Source organism: Aotus nancymaae, unplaced genomic scaffold, assembly GCF_030222135.1.
Source record: "Aotus nancymaae isolate 86718 unplaced genomic scaffold, 86718_ANA_hifiasm-v0.15.2.pri h1tg000014l, whole genome shotgun sequence".
Classification (NCBI taxonomy): Eukaryota; Metazoa; Chordata; class Mammalia; order Primates; family Aotidae; genus Aotus; species Aotus nancymaae.
In genome coordinates, this window is record NW_026988425.1 from 689,413 (window position 1) to 712,397 (window position 22,985).

At 53.3% G+C, this 22,985-nt stretch overlaps 1 protein-coding gene across 1 annotated transcript; it reads left to right on the plus strand.

Moving 5' to 3' along the window:
• Positions 1-104: 104 nt before the first annotated feature.
• Positions 105-21,757, plus strand: TRIP13 (thyroid hormone receptor interactor 13). Its single transcript, XM_064375843.1, has 13 exons — positions 105-311; positions 982-1,147; positions 3,083-3,212; positions 5,506-5,561; positions 6,157-6,247; positions 8,374-8,446; positions 11,368-11,431; positions 12,279-12,365; positions 12,601-12,707; positions 15,289-15,442; positions 18,387-18,499; positions 20,106-20,175; positions 21,242-21,757. Exons 1-13 carry the CDS (start codon positions 220-222, stop codon positions 21,335-21,337), a joined length of 1,299 nt encoding a protein of 432 aa, XP_064231913.1. The 5' UTR covers positions 105-219; the 3' UTR covers positions 21,338-21,757.
• The last annotated feature ends 1,228 nt before the right edge of the window (positions 21,758-22,985 follow it).

Here is a 22,985-nt window from a genome sequence, read left to right on the forward strand (position 1 = left end):
CCCTCCGGGCCGCGCCGGAAGCAGGGCGGGGCGGGGCCGCGGCAGGAAGTGACCCTGCCGGACACGAGCGCTTCCGGGTCAGGAGGCGGTGCGCCTCGCGCGGCAGATTCGAAGCTCGGGTGGGGCCCGCGGGCTGAGGCGGCGGCTGTGGCGGCGACGCAGGGCGTGAGGTGGCGGCGGCGACGCTCCCGTCGGGTCCCCACTGCTCCCGGGGGCGCCATGGACGAGGCCGTGGGCGACCTGAAGCAGGCGCTTCCCTGTGTGGCCGAGTCGCCGACGGTCCACGTGGAGGTGCATCAGCGCGGCGGCAGGTGAGCCGGCCCGGCCAGTCCCACCCTCTGGGCACCCACCCGCCGCGACCCCAGCGCGTGCACCGAGCCCCGACCCAGGGGCCCCGACCCGCCGCGACCCCAGCCACACCCCGACCCGATCCCAGCGCACTGACCCGACCCCAGCCCAGGGCGCTGACCCGGCCCCACTGGACCCCAGCCACACCCGACCCGATCCCAGCGCACTGACCCGACCCCAGCCCAGGGCGCTGACCCGGCCCCACTGGACCCCAGCCACACCCGACCCGATCCCAGCGCACTGACCCGACCCCAACCCAGGGCGCTGACTCCACAGCTGTGAATTTCATTAATACAAAAGCCAACATTTATTGGGTGCTTACTGTGTGCCGGATATCGTCCTAAACACTTTGAATGTGTTAATGACTCTTCACAGTGCATGGCAAGAACTCTTACTGTTGTTCCGTTTTTCTAACTGGGAGCTGGGCGCAGCTTCCTCAGGGCACAGCTGGTAGACCCCACAGGCGAGGGGTGGCCCTCGATCTGGCTGCCAGGGAGGCCGGCTCCAGCCTGTCCTCTTAACTACCGCACCTTCTCATACGTTGTCTAAGTGTTTGAAAAACACTTCATTTTAGCATCTTGTTTTTGAACTAAGATCTTTTATGTGTGTTTCAGTTTTTGTTTTTGTTTTTAGCACTGCCAAAAAAGAAGACATAAAGCTGAGTGTTAGAAAGCTGCTCAACAGACATAATATTGTGTTTGGTGATTACACATGGACTGAGTTTGATGAACCTTTTTTGACCAGAAATGTGCAGTCTGTGGCTATCGTTGACACAGAATTCAAGGTTAAAGACTCACAGGTAAGTTGCTAATTTGCTGGGCCAAGTAACAGCTGAATACAAAGGCTCTATCATGAATGTCTTTTGCTGTTTTCATAGCTTATTGTCAGAAATGGGTTCACATATCTGTGGGTCTGGGTGACTAGACTAGTTCTTCTCACCATCTGTCAGGAGCCAGGTGCTGGGAGTAGGAGGTGGCCCTAATGTCAGGGTGCTCTCAGTACAGCAGGGGACAGACTGGGGACCAAGAATGAGAATTCAGCACTGTAGGACAGTGGGCTGGGAGGCCTGTGTATTGTGTCTCATTCTTTCAGAGAAGAAATGTTAATGAAGTGTTCAGTGTGTGCTAGGGCCATCGGAGGTGTGGGGGCTCCAGGGATGAGGAGGTGGCATCGGAGGTGTGGGGGCTCCAGGGATGAGGAGGTGGCATCGGAGGGGTGGGGGCTCCAGGGATGAGGAGGTGGCATCAGAGGTGTGGGGGCTCCAGGGATGAGGAGGTGGCATCGGAGGAGTGGGGGCTCCAGGGATGAGGAGGTGGCATCGGAGGGGTGGGGGCTCCAGGGATGAGGAGGTGGCATCAGAGGGGTGGGGGCTCCAGGGATGAGGAGGTGGCATCGGAGGGGTGGGGGCTCCAGGGATGAGGAGGTGGCATCGGAGGGGTGGGGGCTCCAGAGAGCAGGTCTTCATCTCATCCCATGCATGGCCACCTCCCCCACCATCTGAGTTCATGTGTGGGAGTTAGAGGAGCTTTGTGTGAGGGCGTGGATGCACTGGGGCAGTCCTGGCACCAATATAAGAAGACCAGAAATGTATTCCTGAGGAAGAAGTATCACTTCAGTGTGCAGTCCCTGCCCTGTAGAGAACAGCGGTGCAGGAAATTCCGCTCGTGAGGTGGACCTCCTCAGTCATGTGCTGGGGCGCGTGTTTGTGGTTACTGAGAGCTGACGCTCCGTGGGTTCAGCCAGTCTGAGGGAAGGAGGAGCTTCCCACACCGGTATGGACGGATGGACAGCTAGCTGGAGGGCACCGGGGCTGCCCGGGGAAAGTTGTAATGTCCCCTCTTCAGCTGCAGATTCACTTGTAGGAATTTTTCTTGGCTGATAATTCTGCAATTCCGTGGGTCTTTCTGAACAGTTGTTTGTTAGATGTTGCTAATAATAGCCAACAATTTGAAATATTTTAACTGTCCACCAGAGATCAGTTACTAACTGTAAGAATTCCACACATCTGCACCATGTACAATATAGCCATGAAGAAGAATGAAATAGATTTCTTTCCACTGGTATAAACGCTTCTCTGAGTTATAACAAATACAAAAAGGCACAAGTTAGGAACCCGGTGTGTGAGGTGGCTCGTGCCTGTAGTCCCAACACTGGGAGGCAGATGGAAGGATCACTTGAGGCCAGGAATTGGAGACTGGCCCGGGGAACATAGCAAGACCCCGTCTCTAAAAAGAGTTTTTAATTAGCCGATGTGGGGGCACACACACCTAGTGCCAGCTACTCAGGAGGCTGAAGGTGGGAGGATCACTCACTTGAATCCAGGAATGTAGTCTTGCTGTGAGCTGTGGTCTTGTCACTGCACTCTAGCTTGGGCGACAGAGCAAGATCCTGTCTCAAAAAATAACTTAATTCAAAAAGAAAACCCATGTGGTGAAAGTCAACTGCGGTCGTGTTTCTAGACTCCGATGACATCCCAGAGGTTGGACTTAGGCATGCACCTTATCCAGGAAGTGGGTGTAGGGCCCAACAGGCAAGGGATGGGTGTACACTTTTAAAAGAGCTAATTCTCAATCTGAAGTAAATTCATAGCCTTCTCGTCTAATCTGAAAACCACTTTTTCTTATACTATACATTCAGTTTTTATTTGTGGACCTTAACATCTAATTTGTATGGGTAGAATTGAGTGAGATATCTTAAATGTGTGTAGATTGATGTGGCTTTTCTCTCATTATAGCCTATTGATTTGAGCACCTGCAAGGTTGCACTTCACATCTTCCAGCTAAATGAAGATGGCCCCAGCAGTGAAAATCTGGAGGAAGAGACAGAAAACATAATTGCAGCAAATCACTGGGTTCTGCCTGCAGGTATGGGTGTGATGCTGAGACGTGGGTGTGATGGTGAGACGTGGGTGTGATGGTGAGACGTGGGTGTGATGCTGAGATGGTGTGATGCTGAGACGGTGTGATGCTGAGACGTGGGCGTGATGCTGAGACGTGGGCGTGATGCTGAGACGTGGGCGTGATGGTGAGACGTGGGCGTGATGGTGAGACGTGGGCGTGATGCTGAGACGTGGGCGTGATGCTGAGACGTGGGTGTCATGCTGAGGTGTGGGTGTGATGCTGAGGTGTGGGTGTGATGCCGAGGTGTGGGTGTGATGCTGAGACGTGGGTGTGATGCTGAGGTGTGGGTGTGATGCTGAGACATGGGTGTGATGCTGAGGTGTGGGTGTGATGCTGAGACGTGGGTGTGATGCTGAGGTGTGGGTGTGATGCTGAGACGTGAGTGTCATGCTGAGGTGTGGGTGTGATGCTGAGGTGTGGGTGTGATGCTGAGGTGTGGGTGTGATGCTGAGACGTGGGTGTGATGCTGAGGTGTGGGTGTGATGCTGAGACGTGAGTGTCATGCTGAGGTGTGGGTGTGATGCTGAGGTGTGGGTGTGATGCTGAGGTGTGGGTGTGATGCTGAGGTGTGGGTGTGATGGTGAGACACGGGTGTCATGGTGAGGCATGGGTGTGATGCTGAGACGTGAGTGTCATGCTGAGGTGTGGGTGTGATGCTGAGGTGTGGGTGTGATGCTGAGGTGTGGGTGTGATGGTGAGGTGTGGGTGTGATGCTGAGACGTGAGTGTCATACTGAGGTGTGGGTGTGATGCTGAGGTGTGGGTGTGATGGTGAGGTGTGGGTGTGATGCTGAGACGTGAGTGTCATACTGAGGTGTGGGTGTGATGCTGAGGTGTGGGTGTGATGGTGAGACGTGGGTGTGATGCTGAGGTGTGGGTGTGATGGTAAGATGTGGGGTGTGATGGCAAGGTGTAGTGTAGGCTGAGGTCGGAGGACTGCGTACTCCCTGCCGTGTCATTTGTTCTGTACGATTTTAGAATGTTTTATCTCTTACGAACTGGAAAGTAGATCAGAACAGAGGAAAGTAGAGATTTCCAGTGTGGGACCATACTGTTCCTTTGGGTGGGTTCCTCAGAGTCGTGGCCAACAGAGAGTGCCCATGTGCTCTTCTCACGTGCCCCGTTGGCCTGTCCTGCTGAGTGGCTCTCTCCCTTCTCACGTGCCCCGTTGGCCTGCCCTGCTGAGCGGCTCTCTCCCTTCTCACGTGCCCCGTTGGCCTGCCCTGCTGAGCGGCTCCCTCCCTTCTCACGTGCCCCGTTGGCCTGCCCTGCTGAGCGGCTCTCTCCCTTCTCACGTGCCCCGTTGGCCTGCCCTGCTGAGCAGCTCTCTCCCTTCTCACGTGCCCCGTTGGCCTGCCCTGCTGAGCGGCTCCCTCCCTTCTCACGTGCCCCGTTGGCCTGCCCTGCTGAGCGGCTCTCTCCCTTCTCACGTGCCCCGTTGGCCTGCCCTGCTGAGCGGCTCCCTCCCTTCTCACGTGCCCCGTTGGCCTGCCCTGCTGAGCGGCTCCCTCCCTTCTCACGTGCCCCGTTGGCCTGCCCTGCTGAGCGGCTCCCTCCCTTCTCACGTGCCCCGTTGGCCTGCCCTGCTGAGCGGCTCCCTCCCTTCTCACGTGCCCCGTTGGCCTGCCCTGCTGAGCGGCTCCCTCCCTTCTCACGTGCCCCGTTGGCCTGTCCTGCTGAGCAGCTCCCTCCTGTCTTCTTTATGCTTCTCCGTGGGCGTGGCCGATGGGCTCTAGCAGGCTGGAGCCGTCATCGTGTGGAGAAACGGGTGGATTTAGTGTCTGAGCTTGTGTTGAAGCATGGGTCCACAAAAGACAATTATCAGTGGTCATGATCACAAATTTTATGATGTGTTGTGTGCCACAATAAAAATGGATAGTTTAATGGAAACATTACATGTGAGGATTATAATGCACGTAAACGTAAAACACATGACAACAGTATTGCAAAAGACGGGTAGGAAATTAACTAGAGTGTGTTAAAGAGACCATTGCGTGTGATAACGAGACATAAAGCACAGTTCCATCCAATTGTCTGCCAAAAGTTATATGTGACTGGCATTTGTTTTGCATCTTTGATTTTAATAAAAATTAAAATTTGCAGAAAAATGTGCAGAATTTACACTTTCCTGCAATCACAATTGTAGTCTTAGCTTGTGTGGCACAGTGGGAAGCTCAGGCTTAGGCTCAGGGCAGACTGACTGGTGGGTGTCATTGCCTGCATTCCTGAAATCAGATCTTTGTTTTATTCTGTCATAGCTGAATTCCACGGGCTTTGGGACAGCTTGGTGTACGACGTGGAAGTCAAATCCCATGTAAGTTGCTGTGCCTTTTCCCAGAATGCCCTGTTATTTGAAGAAGAACCGTTACTGTTTTGCTCTCCAGCACCCCTGAGCAACTTGATCCAGAGGGGTTTGTGGGACCCCTGTCTGCTGGCAGCTCTTGTCCTGGACATCTGTCCTCTAGGATTGCTCCAGAGTAGAGCTGGCCTCTGGGGAGCGCCCTGCGGGAGAAGAGGGCAAAGGAGAAGGGGAAGGCAAATTAGAGAGCTGAACCTTCTGGAGACGGGAGGAGGGAAGGTGAGCAGGCCTGGTCCACACGGAGGAAGGCCAGTGTGTCTCAACCCCTGCATCCTCTTTGTCGGGAAGGGTCCATGTTGGCACTTAAATAAAAGTGATCATCTTGTTTCTCTGCTTATATTTATAATAGCAACAGACCGTGTTTTTCCTTTTACCTTTTTGAGGCACCTTCTCCTGTGCAATGAAGCGTTTGGAGGTGATGATCTCTTAGGAGGTGGCCTTGCTCCCTTTGCTCCCTCTTCTCGTGTAGGATTAAGCCCTGGGGGGCACATTTGTTGGAAACCCTGCCTTGTGGGTACACTTATGTAGTTTATTCTTTTTCTTCTGTCAGCTGCTTGATTATGTGATGACGACGTTACTGTTCTCAGACAAGAACGTCAACAGCAACCTCATCGCCTGGAACCGGGTGGTGCTGCTCCATGGTAAAGCATGCAGGCCTTTTACTCACCGAGATAAGGCACACAAATTCAGCCTTCACTGTTCCTTTGTCCTTCTGCAAGGAGTTACAGGGCTTTGTTTTCTGAAGGAGCCAGAGCTATCCTGGAATGTCCCTCTCTTGACACTTGGGGCATTTATTCTTTCCTTCTTTATTTTTTTTGAGACAGCGTCTTGCTCTGTTGCCCAGGCTTGAGTGCAATGGCCCAATCTCGGCTCACTGCAACCTCCACCTCCTGGATTCCTTCTGGGTTCCAGCGACTCTCGTGTCTCAGCCTCCCAAGTAGCTGGGATTACAGGCATGTGCCATCACACCCGTCTAAGTTTTGTATTTTTAGTAGAGACGGGGTTTCACCATGTTGACCAGGCTTGTCTCGAACTCCTGACCTCAGGTGATCCACCCACCTCAGCCTCCCAAAGTGCTGGGATTACAGTTGTGAGCCACCGCGCCTGGCCTTTGGGGCATTTATTACTTGGCACTTCATCGAGTCGTCCTGTGGGGGCCACATTCCAAGACGTACCTCAGATGCCGCCAGCGTGGAACGTGGATAGTACTGAACCCCACATAGACTGTTTTCCTTTACATACGTTCCTGTGATAAAGCTTAATTTATGAATCAGGCACAGTAAGAGAGGCACAGTACTGACTAGTAGAAAAAGGGAATAATTATAACAGCTCATTGAAGTTATTTTAAACTTACGAATTGTTTATTTTTAGAATTTTCCACTTAATATTTTTGGACTGCGGGTAACTGCAGGTAACTGAAACCTTGGATGGGGGGCGATGGTGTCATTAAACTTTTCCGGTAATTCTGCCTCGTTTCCCCAGCTGATGGTAACTCTTTAGGACAGCAATGCCTGCTGTTTCTTTGTAGTACTCAGAGCTTTACTTTATGTGGAGTAAACCGAAAAAGCCATATTTTGAAGCAATCCTGTCTGGTTCTTCTCAGGAGAAAATGTTGATGGTTGGTTGTTTTGTTTTCAATGTCACCGGGTAGAACAGTGACGCAGGAGCTGAGCGGACTCAAGAGAAGCAAACTGTAGCAAAGCATTAAATAGAAGCTCGAAGAATACTTAGCTTCTTTACACAGTTAAGATTGCGTGATGGCGCGACCTTAACAGCGTTCTTTTAAAGAGCAGGTATCCCCAGCACACTGTCCTCATAGCAGCATCAGAGTAAGCAGCCAGCTGTTTTCATTAGTGAAGTCACTTGTTTCTGTTTGGAACTAGTTATGTATTTCCTCTTTAATTCTTGAAAATGCTTGCACAGGACCAGGCACCATGGTTCACGCCTGTAATCCTAAAACCTTGGGAGGCCATGGCAGGTGGATCACTTGAGGTCAGTTCCAGACCAGCCAGGCGTGGTGGCGCGCGCCCGTAATCCCAGCTACTCGGGAGGCTGAGGCGGGAGAATCGCTTGAACCTGGGGAGCGGAGATTGCAGAAAATGAGAGTTGCGTGTCTCCATTTTCTGTTCGGTGCTTTCCTTTTCCACGCTGGTCACCCCACAGCTCCTGTGCGGCATCGTGCCGGGGGACGCTCGGCAGGCAGACATGCAAGAAGAGCTCTGGCCTCTGCCGCCCTTCTAGTATGCGTTCTGAGCCCACTGAGAATTGTCTGTAGGAGGGGGTGGTTCTGGGGGCGACAGGAACCGCTCTCATCAGTGCCTGAGGAGGATGGGACCCCTCCGCCTCCATTGATCAGGAATGGTGTGTTGAACCTCTGAAAGGTGCTTTGATGAGTGCATTTCATAGAGAAACTGTGGAGACAAGGACAGGTGTCAGCAAAGACCTAGGCCAGAAAATGCAGTGGTCACTCCCAGCGCTGAGTGGGACTGCAGGCCGCGAAGCTGTGAGCAGTGCCGGGGTGGGGAGGCGATGGAGGCTGGGACCAGAAATACGAAGTTGAGTACAAATTAGAAAGAAAGAGGGGGAGACAAGTGTATTGATAATACTTTATAGCATTTAAGCTTCTAAGCAGACTTCACTGTAGTAATAATGTTAGTAGCTTTTAACTGTGTTCTTTGTATTCTGTGGATGACGCAACTTGCTATTGTTCTGTGAAGTTTGTTGCAGCACTGACTTACAAATACATTTGCTTGGATCTTTGTCACAGGTCCTCCTGGCACTGGAAAAACATCCCTGTGTAAAGCATTAGCCCAGAAATTGACCGTTAGACTTTCAAGCAGGTAACGTTCACTAATTTGTGAGAGGAGAGGAGTGGGAATGGGATATCTAACAGAAGGTCCTTTTTATTTTTCTAAATCATTTTACACAAATAATAGGTTCTTCTCCTTCAGTGTAAGTCAGTTGAGTCTTCTGTATTCACCGTAGTTTTGAGTATGATTTCAGTCTTTTAAGATTTGAGACTTATCTGATTGCCAGCATGTGGTCTGTGCTGGTGAATTGCTTCGGAAGACTGCTTTCTGCCCCTCGCTGGATGGAGTGTTCTGCGGTTTCAGGTCAGGATGCCGGCAGCTTTGCTGGTTTTCTTTTCGCTTGTTTTATCCGTTGCTGAGAGAAGAATGTTAAGTCTCTAATTATGGATTTGTTTTTTCCTCTGGAGTTTGGCTCATGGTTTTCGTCACATTTGGAAACTATTTGGTCATTGTTTCCTCACCGAATTTCCTTGCCCCTCCCCTTTATCTGAGAACCCATCTATTTTCATGTTAAACTGCTTGATGTTCCACAGGCCATTCACGTGTTCTTTTATTTTTTTTCAGCTTTTTAGAAATACCTGTGTTTTGTTGGAAAGGTTCTATCGCTGTATTTTCAAGTTGACTGATTTTCTATATCATCAAATCTGCTTTTAATTGCAGTCAGTGAAGTTTTTGTTTCCGGTAGTGTATTTTTTTGCTCCAAATGTTTGATTTGGTTCTTTTTATATTTTTCTTTCGTTATGTTCTTGTTAAAATCTTGAACAACTTACAGCTGTTTTAATGTTCTGTCTGCTAGTTCCATCGTGATTGTCGTTTCTGAGTCTGTTTCCTTTGACTGGTTTTTCTGCTGCTTATGGGTCACATGGTTTTGCTTCATTGGCATGTTAAGTGGTGTTTGATTAGATGCTGAACGTTGTGATTTGAAGTGTTTGGATTTTGTCTTCCTTTAGTGAGTGTTGGGTTTTGTTCTGTTAGGCATTTCCATTACTTGTGATTAGGTGTGATCCTTTGAGGTTTGTTTTTTTTTTAAGCTTTGATCAGGAGGGGCTTAGGTTTAGTCATAATACTAAACTGTGGTCCTCTGGGGTCTCCACTGAGTGCGCTGAAGGATCCGTGAGCACTCTGCACCCTGGTGGTTGGAGTGTGCACTCCTCCCAGCCTGTGTGAGCTCACAGATCCACAGGCGCCCTTTACACAGCTGCATGGACTGTCCCCTGCTCACACACACCTGAGTATTCATCCAAGACACCAGGGACATCCCGAGGGTTCCCGGACATTCTCTCTGAGGGCTTTCTTCATCTTTGCTTCCCCTCTGGAATTCTGTTCTGCAGCCTTCAGTCATCTCAGACTCCCTGAACTCCAGTCTCTGTCTCCCCGGCTCAGCAAGTAGCTGTGCTCCACTTGGGCTCCCTCCCAGCAGAAAGCCAGGAGTCCCAACTCAGGAGGCCCAGCCCTCACTGCTACAGACGGTTTCATTCATTTTGCCAGGTTTTCTCATTGTTTAAGGTTAGATGGTAAATCTGCTTCCTGTTACTCCAGTATGACTAGAGGAAATCCTGTGAGGTTTAATTTCATATACATACATTTTAGTCTTCAGAAATGTCCTGTAAATGTTTCTGCCTAGGGAAGTTCTTTGTTTTGACCCCTTAGGTTATGTTTAGTAGGTTGCGCTTTGTTTTCACGTTTTGAAATACATGTGTGTTTTCAGGATCTCCGGGAGCATCCTGGCATGGTGGCTTATGCCTGCAATCCCAGCACTTTGGGAGGCTGAGGCAGGTAGATCACTTGAAACCAGGAGGTTGAGACCAGTCTGTTCAACATGGAGAAACTCTGTCCCTACAAAAAATTAGCTGGGCTTGGTAGCACACGCCTGTGGTCCCAGCTGCTTGTGAGGCTGAGGCAAGAGGATCACCTTAGCCCAGGAGGTCCAGGCCGTGGTGAGCCTGGGTGTTAGGAGTGCATTCAGCCTGGGTGACGGGATCAGAAAAGAACAACCAGAAAAGATCTTTAGGGGCAGAGATGGAAACCCAAGAGAAGGAAAATGTGATTTTAAGGAATATAACTTTTTCCAGTACAGAGATCTGGAAATAGGCATTGGTTTTATGGCTTAGAAATGGCAAAAGGAAGCCTTAGCAAGCTTTTGTCCCTCACTCTGTTAAAGAGCCAAAAGGTTTTATAATTAATTTTGTTTAATATTCAACTCAGTCTTTATTTTGTTAGATTTTCTGTATCCCTCCCCTGTTTTATGAACAGTATGAGTAAATGGTCTCTTTTTTACGCGGAATGCTAGTGATGCTTTCTGAAAGTAGTTATTTTTCTTTTGTGGACTTCTGACCTGGAAGAAACTGAAAAGAGGACCTGGGAGTCAGCTTCTCTCTGGCCTCAGCCTTCTCTGGTGATGTAGTCAGCAGCTGAGGGCGTCCACATCTGTCTGTAGTCTTGTGAAGGGATAGAGGAGTGTTCTGGGTTCCAGTCAGTCTGTGTGTGCTGAGGTTAACTTTAGGCCACCTGCACGTTCCTGAGCTCTCGGGTCTGTGCCGGAAAGCAAATTATCATGCTCTTCAGGGTTCTGTGGAAGGAGGGAAAGTGCTCAGCTCCTGCCGAAAGCCCTCGATGCTTCTATTTTGTTTTGTTTTGCATATTTTATAAGTACTGGTAATACTTTTTAAACATAGAGATATAATTTGTAAATGGATTTAAAATGGGAGAGTTTTTATTCTTTAACTCAAGTAACTTAACTGGTACAGTCTAAAACTATTGATTGAATCTTGTTAGACTGTTTCATAATTATTCAGTACACAGAAGGCTAGATTCCTCAGTTCTTCGTCAGTAATTCTAATTCCCCAGATACTGGGCACTCGAGATGTTGCATTCACAACACACGAGTGGCTGCCACGGAGGATGCCATAGGACTGATGAGTCATTTTCTCAACTCCTTTTTTATATCTCAGGTACCAGTATGGCCAATTAATTGAAATAAACAGCCACAGCCTCTTTTCTAAGTGGTTTTCAGAAGTAAGTATTATATATTAATTGTAGGTGTCTAGATTATCAACTGTGTAGCTAAAAAAATGTCTTGTGTGTTAGGCAACTCCTCCTCCAGAAGCTTCAGCAGAGAACTGGGTGGGATAGGAGGGTGAGGATGGGGGCTGACTGTGATCAGAGAAGGTTCTGGAGCTGGGGCTTGGGGACCCTTGCTTGGTCCTCCCCAAACGTCTGACTGGGTGGGACAGGGCATTCAACGGACTCTCAGGAGGTCCCTGCACTCTCGGGGACTACAGCCCTGCCATGCACACCCTTGGTGCTCATGCACCCCAGCGCTGTCTGTGAGCTGAGGGGGTCAGACAGCGTGACGTCACAGGTGACCCTTACCTCTGAGGAGCTGTGCCCAAGTCACCTGGCGTCCACATGTCCCTCTGGTGAGTTGAAGTGAGGTGGGATGTGGCTCACTGTGAGGAGAGCACCCCAGCCTGCTTACATCTGTTGTCTGTCTCTTTCCTCATCAGAGAGGACAGACAGGTGAGCAGAGGTCCAGGCTGCCCTCACTGTGCCACCCCAGGCAGGTCAGGTGTGAGTGCAGGGCTCAGTACCCTGGCATTCAACTTAGAGCAGGGGAGTGTTAAGCAGACCTCCTCCCATGCCACCCTCAGGTGTCAGCACCCTGGCATTCAAAGCAGAGGGGAGAGGGGGAGGCAGACCTCCTCCCATGCTGCCCATGCCACCCTGGCTTCTCTGACCTAGGGAGCTTTCTGAGGGGCCGTCAGGAGACAGTGGTCTTGTGGGGACAACTGGGACAGCAGGCCATGTCAGGGTCCATGGGTGGTCTCTGCCCATTGACTCTAAAAGGGTGTTTCGGTTCCAGAGCGGGAAGCTGGTAACCAAGATGTTTCAGAAGATTCAGGATTTGATTGATGATAAAGACGCTCTGGTGTTTGTGCTGATTGATGAGGTAGGCATTTCCAGACAAGGAAGTTCATGACAGAATCGCCGATTGCTGTTGCGGGGACACAGCCTGCTCCTGATGCTCCTGGCCTTCGCCTCACACGGCCGGGCCGCCCTCCAGCCCTCCCCGTGCTGGGTGCCTTTCCCCAGCATCCACAGGCTAGGCGTGGGAAACCCACTCATTCACTTGTTCACAGGTGCCAGGCCCTGTCCTTTTTGACCCCCTTGCTGCATCCCCACAGGTGGAGAGTCTCACAGCCGCCCGAAACGCTTGCAGGGCGGGCACTGAGCCGTCAGATGCCATCCGCGTGGTCAATGCCGTCTTGACCCAGATTGATCAGATTAAAAGGTAACCAGGACACACAGCGATTTTCCCTGTGACATGACAGAGAAGTTTGTTCCAAAGAAACGCGTGAAAAGTGCCCAGCCGTAGGTCTTCGTGCCCAGTTCTTTACCTAAAAGTGCACTTGGCATCGCATATCGGCTCCTTTTCCACCTTGGAGGCAGATTATCATAAATGCTTTGTAAAGAAATGGTTTTTAGTTTGTTAAAAATGTGAAAGAAAACTCGGGCATGGTGAGAATTTTACGTAGCACAGAAAAGCGTGAAAGGAGGGACTGCTGGTGCCAGCCTTAGTGTCAGCACCAGGCAGTGCTGCCTGTGGGTGATCACAGCTGTGCCCTGCTCGCCCTGCCGGCCCAGGACAGAGAGCTTCGTGGGCGGATGTCCACATCTCCGCAGTGCAGCCTCGCAGGGCCAGGGCCTCTTGTCAGCGTAGCCCACGTCGATCAAGCCTGGGGCGGGACGGCCGCCGGCACAACTCCCGAGGAAGCGATGGGCCTGCCAGAGCCTGTCTGTCCCTTTTGGCACTCAGCCAGGACTCGGGTTCCTTCTCTCAAGTGCTCTTTCTGCCCTCAGGGTGCCCGGGGAGTCCAGGGCATTCTCAGAAGCTGGATTGTTGAGTGTGGGGTGACGACAAACTGAACTGTGCAGAGGAATATTTTGTTCAGGCCTTCACCCCGTCTCACCACAGGGAGCGTCTCCGGCTTCCTGAGAAGTGCTCGTTTGGGGTCAGCTGCAGGAGAGTGCAGGTCCTGGAGGGCTCGCCTGCCCCTTGCTTCCTTCTCCTTGCGTCCACTTCCTTCCCTCCTGGCTTGTCCTTCAGTCTGCAGTGATCTGGCTCCTTCCCCTGCCACAGCCCCGCAGCCTCCCATTCACATGAGTACTCACTTTTCTCTTCCTGGGACTTGGCACAGTGCTGACGCCCCGACGACCCCTTCCCCGAATCTCTCTGTGCCTCCCTCCCGGCTTCCACTCTCCTGGCCTCCTCAGTTTACGCTGTGCTGGCATCTCTCCGTGGTGAGGGGTCTACACGGCCTGTCTGTGGCCTCCTGTCCTGGCCTCCTTCTCAGTTTACGCTGTGCTGGCATCTCTCCGCGGTGAGGGGTCTACACGGCCTGTCTGTGTCCTCCTCTCCTGGCCTCCTTCTCAGTTTACGCTGTGCTGGCATCTCTCCGTGGTGAGGGGTCTACACGGCCTGTCTGTGTCCTCCTCTCCTGGCCTCCTTCTCAGTTTATGCTGTTCTGGCATCTCTCCACAGCGAGGGGTCTACACGGCCTGTCTGTGTCCTCCTCTCCTGGCCTCCTTCTCAGTTTATGCTGTGCTGGCATCTCTCCACAGCGAGGGGTCTACACAGCCTGTCTGTGGCCTCCTGTCCTGGCATGCGCATGCTCCTGGCATGTACCCCTTTCCTCCAGCGTCGCTCAGGGTTCTGTGGGGGGGATCCCAGACCTGCACATTCACCTGTGACCAGACATCACGGCTTTGATGCCCGAGGCGCCAGGCACACTCCCACACTGCTCACAGGGCCCCAAATCCCTCGCTTCCTGGGATTCCACATTACACCAGTGCCCTCGCTGTGCACCCCTGCTCCAGCCAGAGGATGGAGGTCACCATGACCCCTCCTTCTCAGCAGTCACAAGGGCATGTGGCTCAGGAAGAAGCAAGGAAAGCAAGGAGACACTCTTGCCTCTCTACCTCATTCCCTCGTGTTCCTGCTTCTGGCCCCTCTCTAGAGGACTCTGCCTGTCCCCCAGCAACCCTGGCCATGCCTGCATCTCTGTGGAGTGTCAGCCCCTGGGTGGTGATCTCCAGGCCTAGGTCTCCCTCTGGCCCTTCCTGCAGCCCCACTCTCCTGGTGCTGGACTGAGCAGCTGTGAGCTCAGCCGACCTCTGTACCTTGTTTCTTCTGCCGGGGACCCATGTGCTCCCTGCCCTGCCTTTGCTTTGCTCACCCCTGCTCACAGGCACAGGGCCTGCCCTCACTTGGCCAGGGTCTAGATAAAGCTGGCCTTCCCCAGGCTCTCCCGTCACTGAGCACCCTGCTCTACCACATGCCCAGGAGGTGGCGCTGCCACGCATGCAGCCAAGCCCCACCAGGCCTGTACGGCGAGCTCCCCAGGGCACCGTGTGCCCACTCTGTGCTGGCTCATGCTGAGCCCTTGGGGGACATCCATCAACACACCAGACAACAGGGGCTCTCTCTCTGGAGTTTAGACCTAGAGGGGAGAGCAGACCATGGATGTGGTAAGTGATCCAGCTCCACGGTGTGTCCAGGGATGATGAGCGGCCGTGCCCAGGTGGTGGTGGGCACCAGGGCGTACAGTAGGTGGCACAGTCAGGGACGTGGTGCAAAAGTGAGATCTTGGCCAAGGTTGAAGGCAGTGAGGGAATGAGCCAAGTGGGGCTTGAGGAGCAGCTCAAGCAAAGGCCAGGTGGGGTCTGTTTGGCCTGCGTCGGCACACAGCCCCTCTCCTTCCTGTCAGCAGCCTGCGAGCCATCGCCCTGCCGACCCCCTCGCCCGGTGGACAGGATAGAATCGGGTCACCGACGGCCATGCTGACTGTGGTCCTTGCTTCTCGGCCAAATAGGCATTCCAACGTGGTGATTCTGACCACCTCAAACATCACCGAGAAGATCGACGTGGCCTTCGTGGACAGGGCTGACATCAAGCAGTACATCGGGCTGCCCTCTGCGGCGGCCATCTTCAAAATCTACCTCTCTTGTTTAGAAGAACTGATGAAGGTACCTTTATTTTTTTTTCTCCTGATAAGTGATTTCTTATGTGTTCTTCATTAATTGACATGACTTAAAATAAGCTCGTTCCAATATGGAGGATTTCAACGTTCGCATTTGTTATCGCTGAGCGAGCAGAGGAACACGCCGCACTCTGAGGTTGAATCAGGTCCTTTTACTGCCGACGACCGAGAGACGGCTAATGCTCAAGATTCTCTCGCCCCCGAGAAAGAGTTAGGTGGCTTTTTATACCCTAGTTTGAAAAAGGTGAGGGGCAACCGGGCTGAAGCAGTTTTTCACAGAAGCAGAGCAAGCAAGAAGTTAAAAGATGTGCTAGTACATAAGAAGTAAACAGTGCCAGGTGCAGGGGCTTGAGCTGTCACAAAAGACACACACACACAGATCTGGGGCTCTGGGTACTGAGCATCTGCGTTCCCAGGGGCTGCCGGTGCCCTTCGACTCGGTATCTTATCAGCAATGCGTTCCTGCACGTGCCTGGGGTCATCCTGCCGCAGCCACACGCTACAGCTACGTTCTTAATGGGGGAAAATAACTAGAGGTGAAGAGGCCGAGATGGACTTTGTCCGGCTTCTTCAATGAAGAATGATTTGGTTAGGCCCACACAAGGTTGACTCCCATCTTAAAACGAAAGACTAGTTTTGTATGTGGCCGGTTGAGCTGACAGTTGAAACCAGGGCCACCGACTCAATCTTGTTGTTCTTTTGGCACAGTACAGTCATCATTGTTCATTATTTGAGGTTCCAGTCGATGTGGGGGATGTTAGTGACTGACTGTGGTCACCCCACTGCGCAAATCCTAGTCCTCAGCTTACCCCAGGCTTTTCCAGTGCCTGGCCTCTTGGCCTGGATCCCCATATGAAACAGGAAGCATCATGGACGTAGTGCGGACTGGCAGTTGTGGTCATGGGGCCGTCACCCGATCGGAGGTCAGGGTCCACGTGACCTCATGTTCTTGAGTCATCTGTTGTGACAACAGGCACGAACATGGTGGCCATGAGCACAGTGGCGCGTGGTGAGTGAGTGAGTCGGGCTATCACGGACCTGCCCCGTGACTAGGCACTAACAGGGTGGCCATGAGCACAGTGGCGCGTGGTGAGTGAGTGAGTGTCAGGCTAGCGGGGACCTGCCCCGTGCTCACGTTTCTGCTGTGCTAGCACCCGTGGGAACAGGCCTGTCCCTGACAAATCCTCCTGCAGGGGCATCCCTGGACCATTCGTTGAGCGGAGTCGGGCAGTGACCAAGCAAACCAGTGACTGGGGTTTAAACAGCGCCGAGTTGAACACGGTTGTTGTCACCCGCTGGTGCCACAGAGCAGGGGCCTCCACCAGGGCGGCACAGGCTGCTCGGGTTAGGGTCGGGAGAGCTGGTCTCGGCCACGGGCCCACTGGGCCTGCGCGGGTCAGCACTGCCCAGGCATGGTTTTCTGTGGGGTAGGAGAAAGGACGCGGCCCTCTGTGGAGCTTTGGCTGGAGAGGCCAGTGATCTGAAGACTGAGCCTATAGCAGTTTGCTGCCCAGGAGCCCCACGTGATGGCAGATCTGGCGAGGACGTCCTGTGTGGGAGGTCCTCACGCACCTTCAGTGTGGGCTCCGGCCCGCAGTGTGACATTTATACACTTGTGCTGTGAATCTAGGGGGTGTGTAAAGTTTTAGCTAAAAGGAATTGACTTTTCCTGGGACAGCGCAGGACAGAGGTAGTTTTGTTTCGTTTTGTTTTTGTTTTGAGACAGTCTTGCTCTGTCGCCTAGAGCTGGAAAGCAGTGGTGCGATCTCGGCTCACTGCAACCTCCGCCTCCCGGGTTCAAGCAGTTCTCCTGCCTCAGCTTTGTGAGTAGCTGGGATTATAGGCACACACTACCACACCCGGTTAATTTTGTATTTTTAGTAGAGACAGGGTTTTGCCGTGTTGGCCTGGCTGGTCTCAAACTCCTCACCTCAAGTGATCCGCCCGCCTCAGCCTTCGAAAGTGCTGAAGTTATAGGCGTGAGCCACTGTGCCCAGGGACAGGGGTAGTTTCTTATTTCAGGCAGTTTATGTGAAATGAAGACATGCAGATGTCATGGTGGATACTGAACTGGTTTCGAAACCGTTGGCATGTAAGTGGGACGCCACTCTTTGACGCCTCTGGTCTGTGCCTTTCCCCCGTGTGCCCACTGTGTGGCGAGCGTCACTGGAGGGGCAGAGCAGGACGGGCCTGAAGAGGCTGCAGGGAAACAGGGTCAGCAGGGACCCTGAGGGAGTGTCGGGGAGGTCCGAACACCCCAAGCACAAACAGTGTGTCTTAATTTTGCTCATAACCCTCAACAAACCTCCAAAATGTGCAGAGAATGCTATTTGCTTCCTTCTCTTGGTTCCTGCGTCGGAACGGTTCATCTTAGAGTGCAGTCACAGGCAGTGTGCCCACCTGACAGTCGGCAAGGCTACTTAGCAGGACATCCAAACAACCGATCTGTGAAGCGGGCTTCTGGTACCCAGCTCCTCGGTCATTAGACACTGTCGCACTGCCAAGCAAGCCTCGCCTTTCAAACAGACCAGCTAGCACCCTGCTTTGGAAGCCAGCTGAAGTCCTGGCTCCAGCTACCAGCTCTGCTCACTGTGGGTTTTGGCGTCTCTCTGAGGTGAGATAACGGGCTGACTGGGTGCCTCCAGGTCCCTCCTCTTCCTGACACACAGGGAGGAGAATTTTTGACCCAAAACACCAAAGAGACTAGGTCGCTGCTGGTTTCTGACGCATGTTCCATTATTTGTATTCTTCGTTTGAAAAAGCAGGGCGTGTACGCTGAGGCGTGAGAGAGTGAGCTTGTTTCCCGGTGCCGCCGTGCAGTTTGAGCCGTCACCGTCGCGATTTCTGTGGGCCGTGACGTGGTTTACAAATGCTGACCCTCCTGCCGACGGTGCCTGGACTCCGCTGACCGCCTTTGCCTTTCTCCCCAGTGTCAGATCATATACCCTCGCCAGCAGCTGCTGACGCTCCGAGAGCTGGAGATGATCGGCTTCATCGAGAACAACGTGTCAAAACTGAGCCTTCTGCTGAGTGAAATTTCAAGGTGCGAATTGACCTCATGTTTGTAATCAAGAAGAATCCATTTGCTGTATTAACTAGGGACTCACTGTTTCCTTTGAGGAGACCAGGGAGGGTCCTGGGTGTGAACTCTCAACACAGAACAGGGGTGAACGTGCATGTACGTGTGTGTGTGCGCGCGCTTGTGTATGTGTACCCGTGTGAGTGTGTGTGCTTGTGTATGTGTACACGTGTGAGTGTGTGTGTGCACTTGTGTATGTGTATACGTGTGAGCGTGTGTGCGCTTGTGTATGTGTACACGTGTGAGTGTGTGTGCGCTTGTGTATGTGTACACGTGTGAGTGTGTGCGCTTGTGTATGTATACACATGTGTGTGTGCGCTTGTGTATGTGTATACGTGTGAGCGTGTGTGTGCTTGTGTATGTGTACACGTGTGAGCGTGTGTGCGCTTGTGTATGTGTACGAGTGTGAGTGTGAGTGTGTGCGCTTGTGTATGTGTACACGTGTGTGTGCGCTTGTGTGTGTATACGTGTGAGCGTGTGTGCGCTTGTGTATGTGTACACGTGTGAGCGTGTGTGTGCGCTTGTGTATGTGTACACGTGTGAGTGTGTGCGCTTGTGTATGTGTACACGTGAGTGTGTGTGCGCGCTTGTGTATGTGTACACGTGTGAGTGTGTGTGCGCTTGTGTGTGTGTACCCGTGTGAGTGTGTGTGTTTGTGTATAGAAACACGCAGCACAGCCACCTCCTTCTAAAGGAGATGTAGTGAGCAGGGAGGCCTGCGGCTCACGTGCTGGAGGCCTGCGGCCCTATGGCTGACGGCACTTCCGAGGACTCGCAGAGACAATGGAAAGGAAATGGCTTTGGGGATCCAGGGCGGGTGGAAGGGAAGGTAGGAAAAGGAACCAGTGCCTTGAAGGATAGACTTTGGTTCCAGCTGGCGAGACATCGGGAAGGCTGCTGGAGCGGTGTGTGCAGGTGGCCTAGCGGGTTGCCGTGAGGAGGCTGGGGAGGGGCTGGAGGGACGAGGGTGGAGTGGGCAGAGCCTCAGGTTTCTGGCCAGAGTTTGAATTTTATTTTGAAGCTGGCAAGAGTGTGGAAGGTTTTAAATGAGGGATAACATGAAGAATGCAGTATTTTTTAAGGATTTGGATTATCTGTTGGAGAGATTTAAATCAGTTAAGATGGGAACAAAGAACAGTTCAGAGGCTTCTACAAACATTGAAGATGTAAACCCGCCCGTTATTTGGGGAATCTGTGCCTACTGACCACGTGCCCACTGTGTTATGCCTCACACCTGGAGCTCCCAGGCAGTGGATGCGTTTCCTGAGCGCGAGGACGCTGGCCCTGGGGTGCGCCTCGGGTGTGCTTGAGAGCAGCGAGGGCACTGCGGGGAGCAGGAGCTGAGGACAGGGAGAGACCAGCCCCACACAAGAGGCTGTGGGGCAAAGGGGTATTCAGAGGACAAGGCTAGGGAGACAGCGAGGGGCAAGAAGTGCCCTGTGAGGCCCGGGGTGTACCCGAGGGCACTTAGGCCTGTGTTCCCATGGATGCCTCAGCCAACAGGGAAGATTCCTCCTGAAACATGTGATCATGTGAATTACTGTCTCTGAACTGGGTTTTCTTTCTACAGGAAGAGCGAAGGCCTAAGCGGCCGGGTCCTGAGAAAACTCCCCTTTCTGGCTCATGCGCTGTACATCCGGGTGAGTCTGCACTGCTGTCCCCAGCACCCGCCCGTCCATAGGTCTCAGCCTCACTGGGGATTCCACTTATAAGCCCTGGGGTATCAGCCTTACTTTATCTCAGTTTCTAAACCACAGGGTCCTAGGGCAGGAGGAGGAGCTGACCTTGACACCCAACCAGTGGGGCTGTCTTGAGGCCTTTGGGAGGAGGCAGCTGTGCCACGTGCCTCTGCTCACACGCACAGACACACATGCACGTCTGCCTCTGGTGTGCTGAGCTCAGGGCTGTCGCTGGCCTCGTCAGAGGCTTGTGCTCTTTGAGTGTGGCTCAGCTGACATAGAGCAGCGACCTGGAGCCATGCCCTCACCCACTGGGTGCCGCGCCTGCTGCAGACTCTTCTGCCCGGGGCACTCACCCCTCCCCTTCCACCTGGGGCACCCACCCATGCAGAAGAGGGGCATTCTTCCGCCTGGAGCACTCACCCCCTCCCCTGCATGGTCCCCAGCAGCTGGTGCGGTGAGGACCCTGGGTGCCCGGCAGAGCAGATGCACTTACATCTGAGAAGAGAAAACGCCCATCTTGGAATGGTTCCTTTCAAATCAGAAATGACCCAGGCTCTGTCTGGTCAGTAGCAGCCTCTGTGCTGGACACAGTGCTCAGCACAGAGGTGACAATGGCCATGGACCATGATGGTTGCCTTTTGATGCAGGGAGGTGACAGCTCAGGGCACCGGGCCATGGTGATTCTCTGGTTCTAAGCCCCAGACACAGGGTGGGCCCGTTGGAAAGGACTCCGGGGTCTGCTCCTGCAGCTTCTCATCCTGCTCAGTGTGTGGGTGGCTACACACGTGAGCCGTTTCTAATCTGCAGGACATGGGGGTCACATAGCCACCTTGTACGCCTTTTCTGCAGTAAAGAGCTGGGCTCATCTGCCCTAGACGTGTGTGGTGTGTGCTCACTGCTCAGCCTGTGAGCTGCAGCCCTCTTCTGGGCTGTCTGCACTGTGGGTGGCAGCAGGGGTGTGGATGCCAGGTGGCCCCACTGAAGGTGAGGCGGCCCCTCCAGTGATGACCATGTACCCTTCCAGGCCCCCACCGTCACCATCGAGGGGTTCCTCCAGGCCCTGTCTCTGGCAGTGGACAAGCAGTTTGAAGAGAGGAAGAAGCTTGCGGCTCACGTGTGAGCCTGGGCTTCCCCGTCTGGTGTTTTTCCCACGGAGAACACACAGCCAGGAAGTGAGGTGGCCCCGCACAGCGTCTCCCCATGCTCAGACCGCAGGCCAGAAAGCCACGAGGCCAGGCTTTGTTAGAAGAAGTGTGTTGCAGTTATGTTGTTTCAAAATTGCACACTGAGGGACAAACGGCTTGTCATTTTCACTGTTTGGGTTTGTCTCCTTGTGAAGACGTGTTTGTTCCCAGCCTGCCCGCAGTGGACGGGACAGGTGGTCTTTCTTCCGAGGCAGCCCTGCGTGTCTCTGGCAGGAGTGGGGCCTGACAGCCCCTGACGAGCCTCCAGCCGCCGTTCGTCTGGAGCGGGCTGTGAGCCACAGCGGATGCTCTCCACTTCCTTGTTCAACGATTAAAGAAGTCTGTTTCTCGGCCAAGTTTCCTTGGCGCAGAGGATGTCGTCGAGTGTGGAAAGCAGACCGTGCCCTTCCCAATCCCCTCCACAGCTCTCCGTCATCTCCTCACTACCCGGCACTCCCTGGTGCCCACCCAGACACACACCTGTGCACACAGCAACACTGCCACCCAAAGCACACACCTTCACACGTGTGCATGCCACACATGACACACCCATCCACACCCGTCTGTGCTCACATGCACCTGCCCGGGGCACTCTCCCCTCTGTGCACACTCACATACGTGTGCACTTGTGTTCCCATTCACCGCACGGCACACGCACGCACCCACGCACGCTCAGAGGCATCGGTAGTCGCGCATAGCTCATGCGCCATTTGTGCACACGTACACGAGGGCATTCACACATCTGCTTGCATGTATGCTTCTGTACACACTTGTGTGCACACTCGCCCACACTTGTGTGCATGGCCACAGCCACACTTCCACAAGTAACACTTACTCATGTCCTTACGCAGGACCACACAGGGGTCCACACTTCCACAAACGTGCACAGGGCCATACACACACTTTTGCACACACACTTGTGCAGAGATTCATGCTGGTGTTCACACACGCATTCATGCAATCACTTGCACATGTGCTCACACACCCACGCGTGCCCACTCCTTCCCTAACTTGTCCTACACGGCGCAGGAGTGCGGAGAGATGCGCAGGGTGGGGGCCTCAGCCAGTCCCCTTGAAATTCTGCTTGGAGTCACCATTGGGCAGCTGCGCTTTTCTGCCTGAGTCCGCACCTCCATAGCCCACTCCCTGCCACGGTGCAGTCCCACCGGGACTGGCCAGTGGGAAGACCTCAGCGGAATTCTGAAAGGCAGTGTCAGCCGAAAGCACCCGTCCATCTAAAAAGACTGCACCTTTGCAGGGTCTAAAGCCTGGGGGCCTTCACGTGTGATCCGGAAAACGAGACACACAGAAACCTGGCAGGAAAACCCATGGGCCGAGAACGAGAAGCTATTCAAAGAAGGGGAGGACCTCAAGGTAGCAAAAACGCACAAGGCGCTTAACAGCACAGCAGCCCCCACAGCACGGAGCTTCCCCACTGCCGTGCCAGCCCCTGGCATGGACAGGGTGCCCGGCGTTGGCAGGGGTGGGGGCGACCGCAGTGTATGTTCCCCGGTCCTGGGGCCACACCCTACCATGGGGCACCCCAGAGAAACCATGTCCATTTATGCTCACCATCCAGGGGGA

Excerpts from the sequence above, each read along its gene's own strand:
- TRIP13 (XM_064375843.1), top strand. The coding sequence starts at position 220 with ATGGACGAGGCCGTGGGCGACCTGAAGCAGGCGCTTCCCTGTGTGGCC. Across the intron at positions 1,148-3,082 it reads TCAAGGTTAAAGACTCACAG|CCTATTGATTTGAGCACCTG; the intron begins GTAAGTTGCTAA and ends CTCTCATTATAG. Across the intron at positions 3,213-5,505 it reads TCACTGGGTTCTGCCTGCAG|CTGAATTCCACGGGCTTTGG; the intron begins GTATGGGTGTGA and ends ATTCTGTCATAG.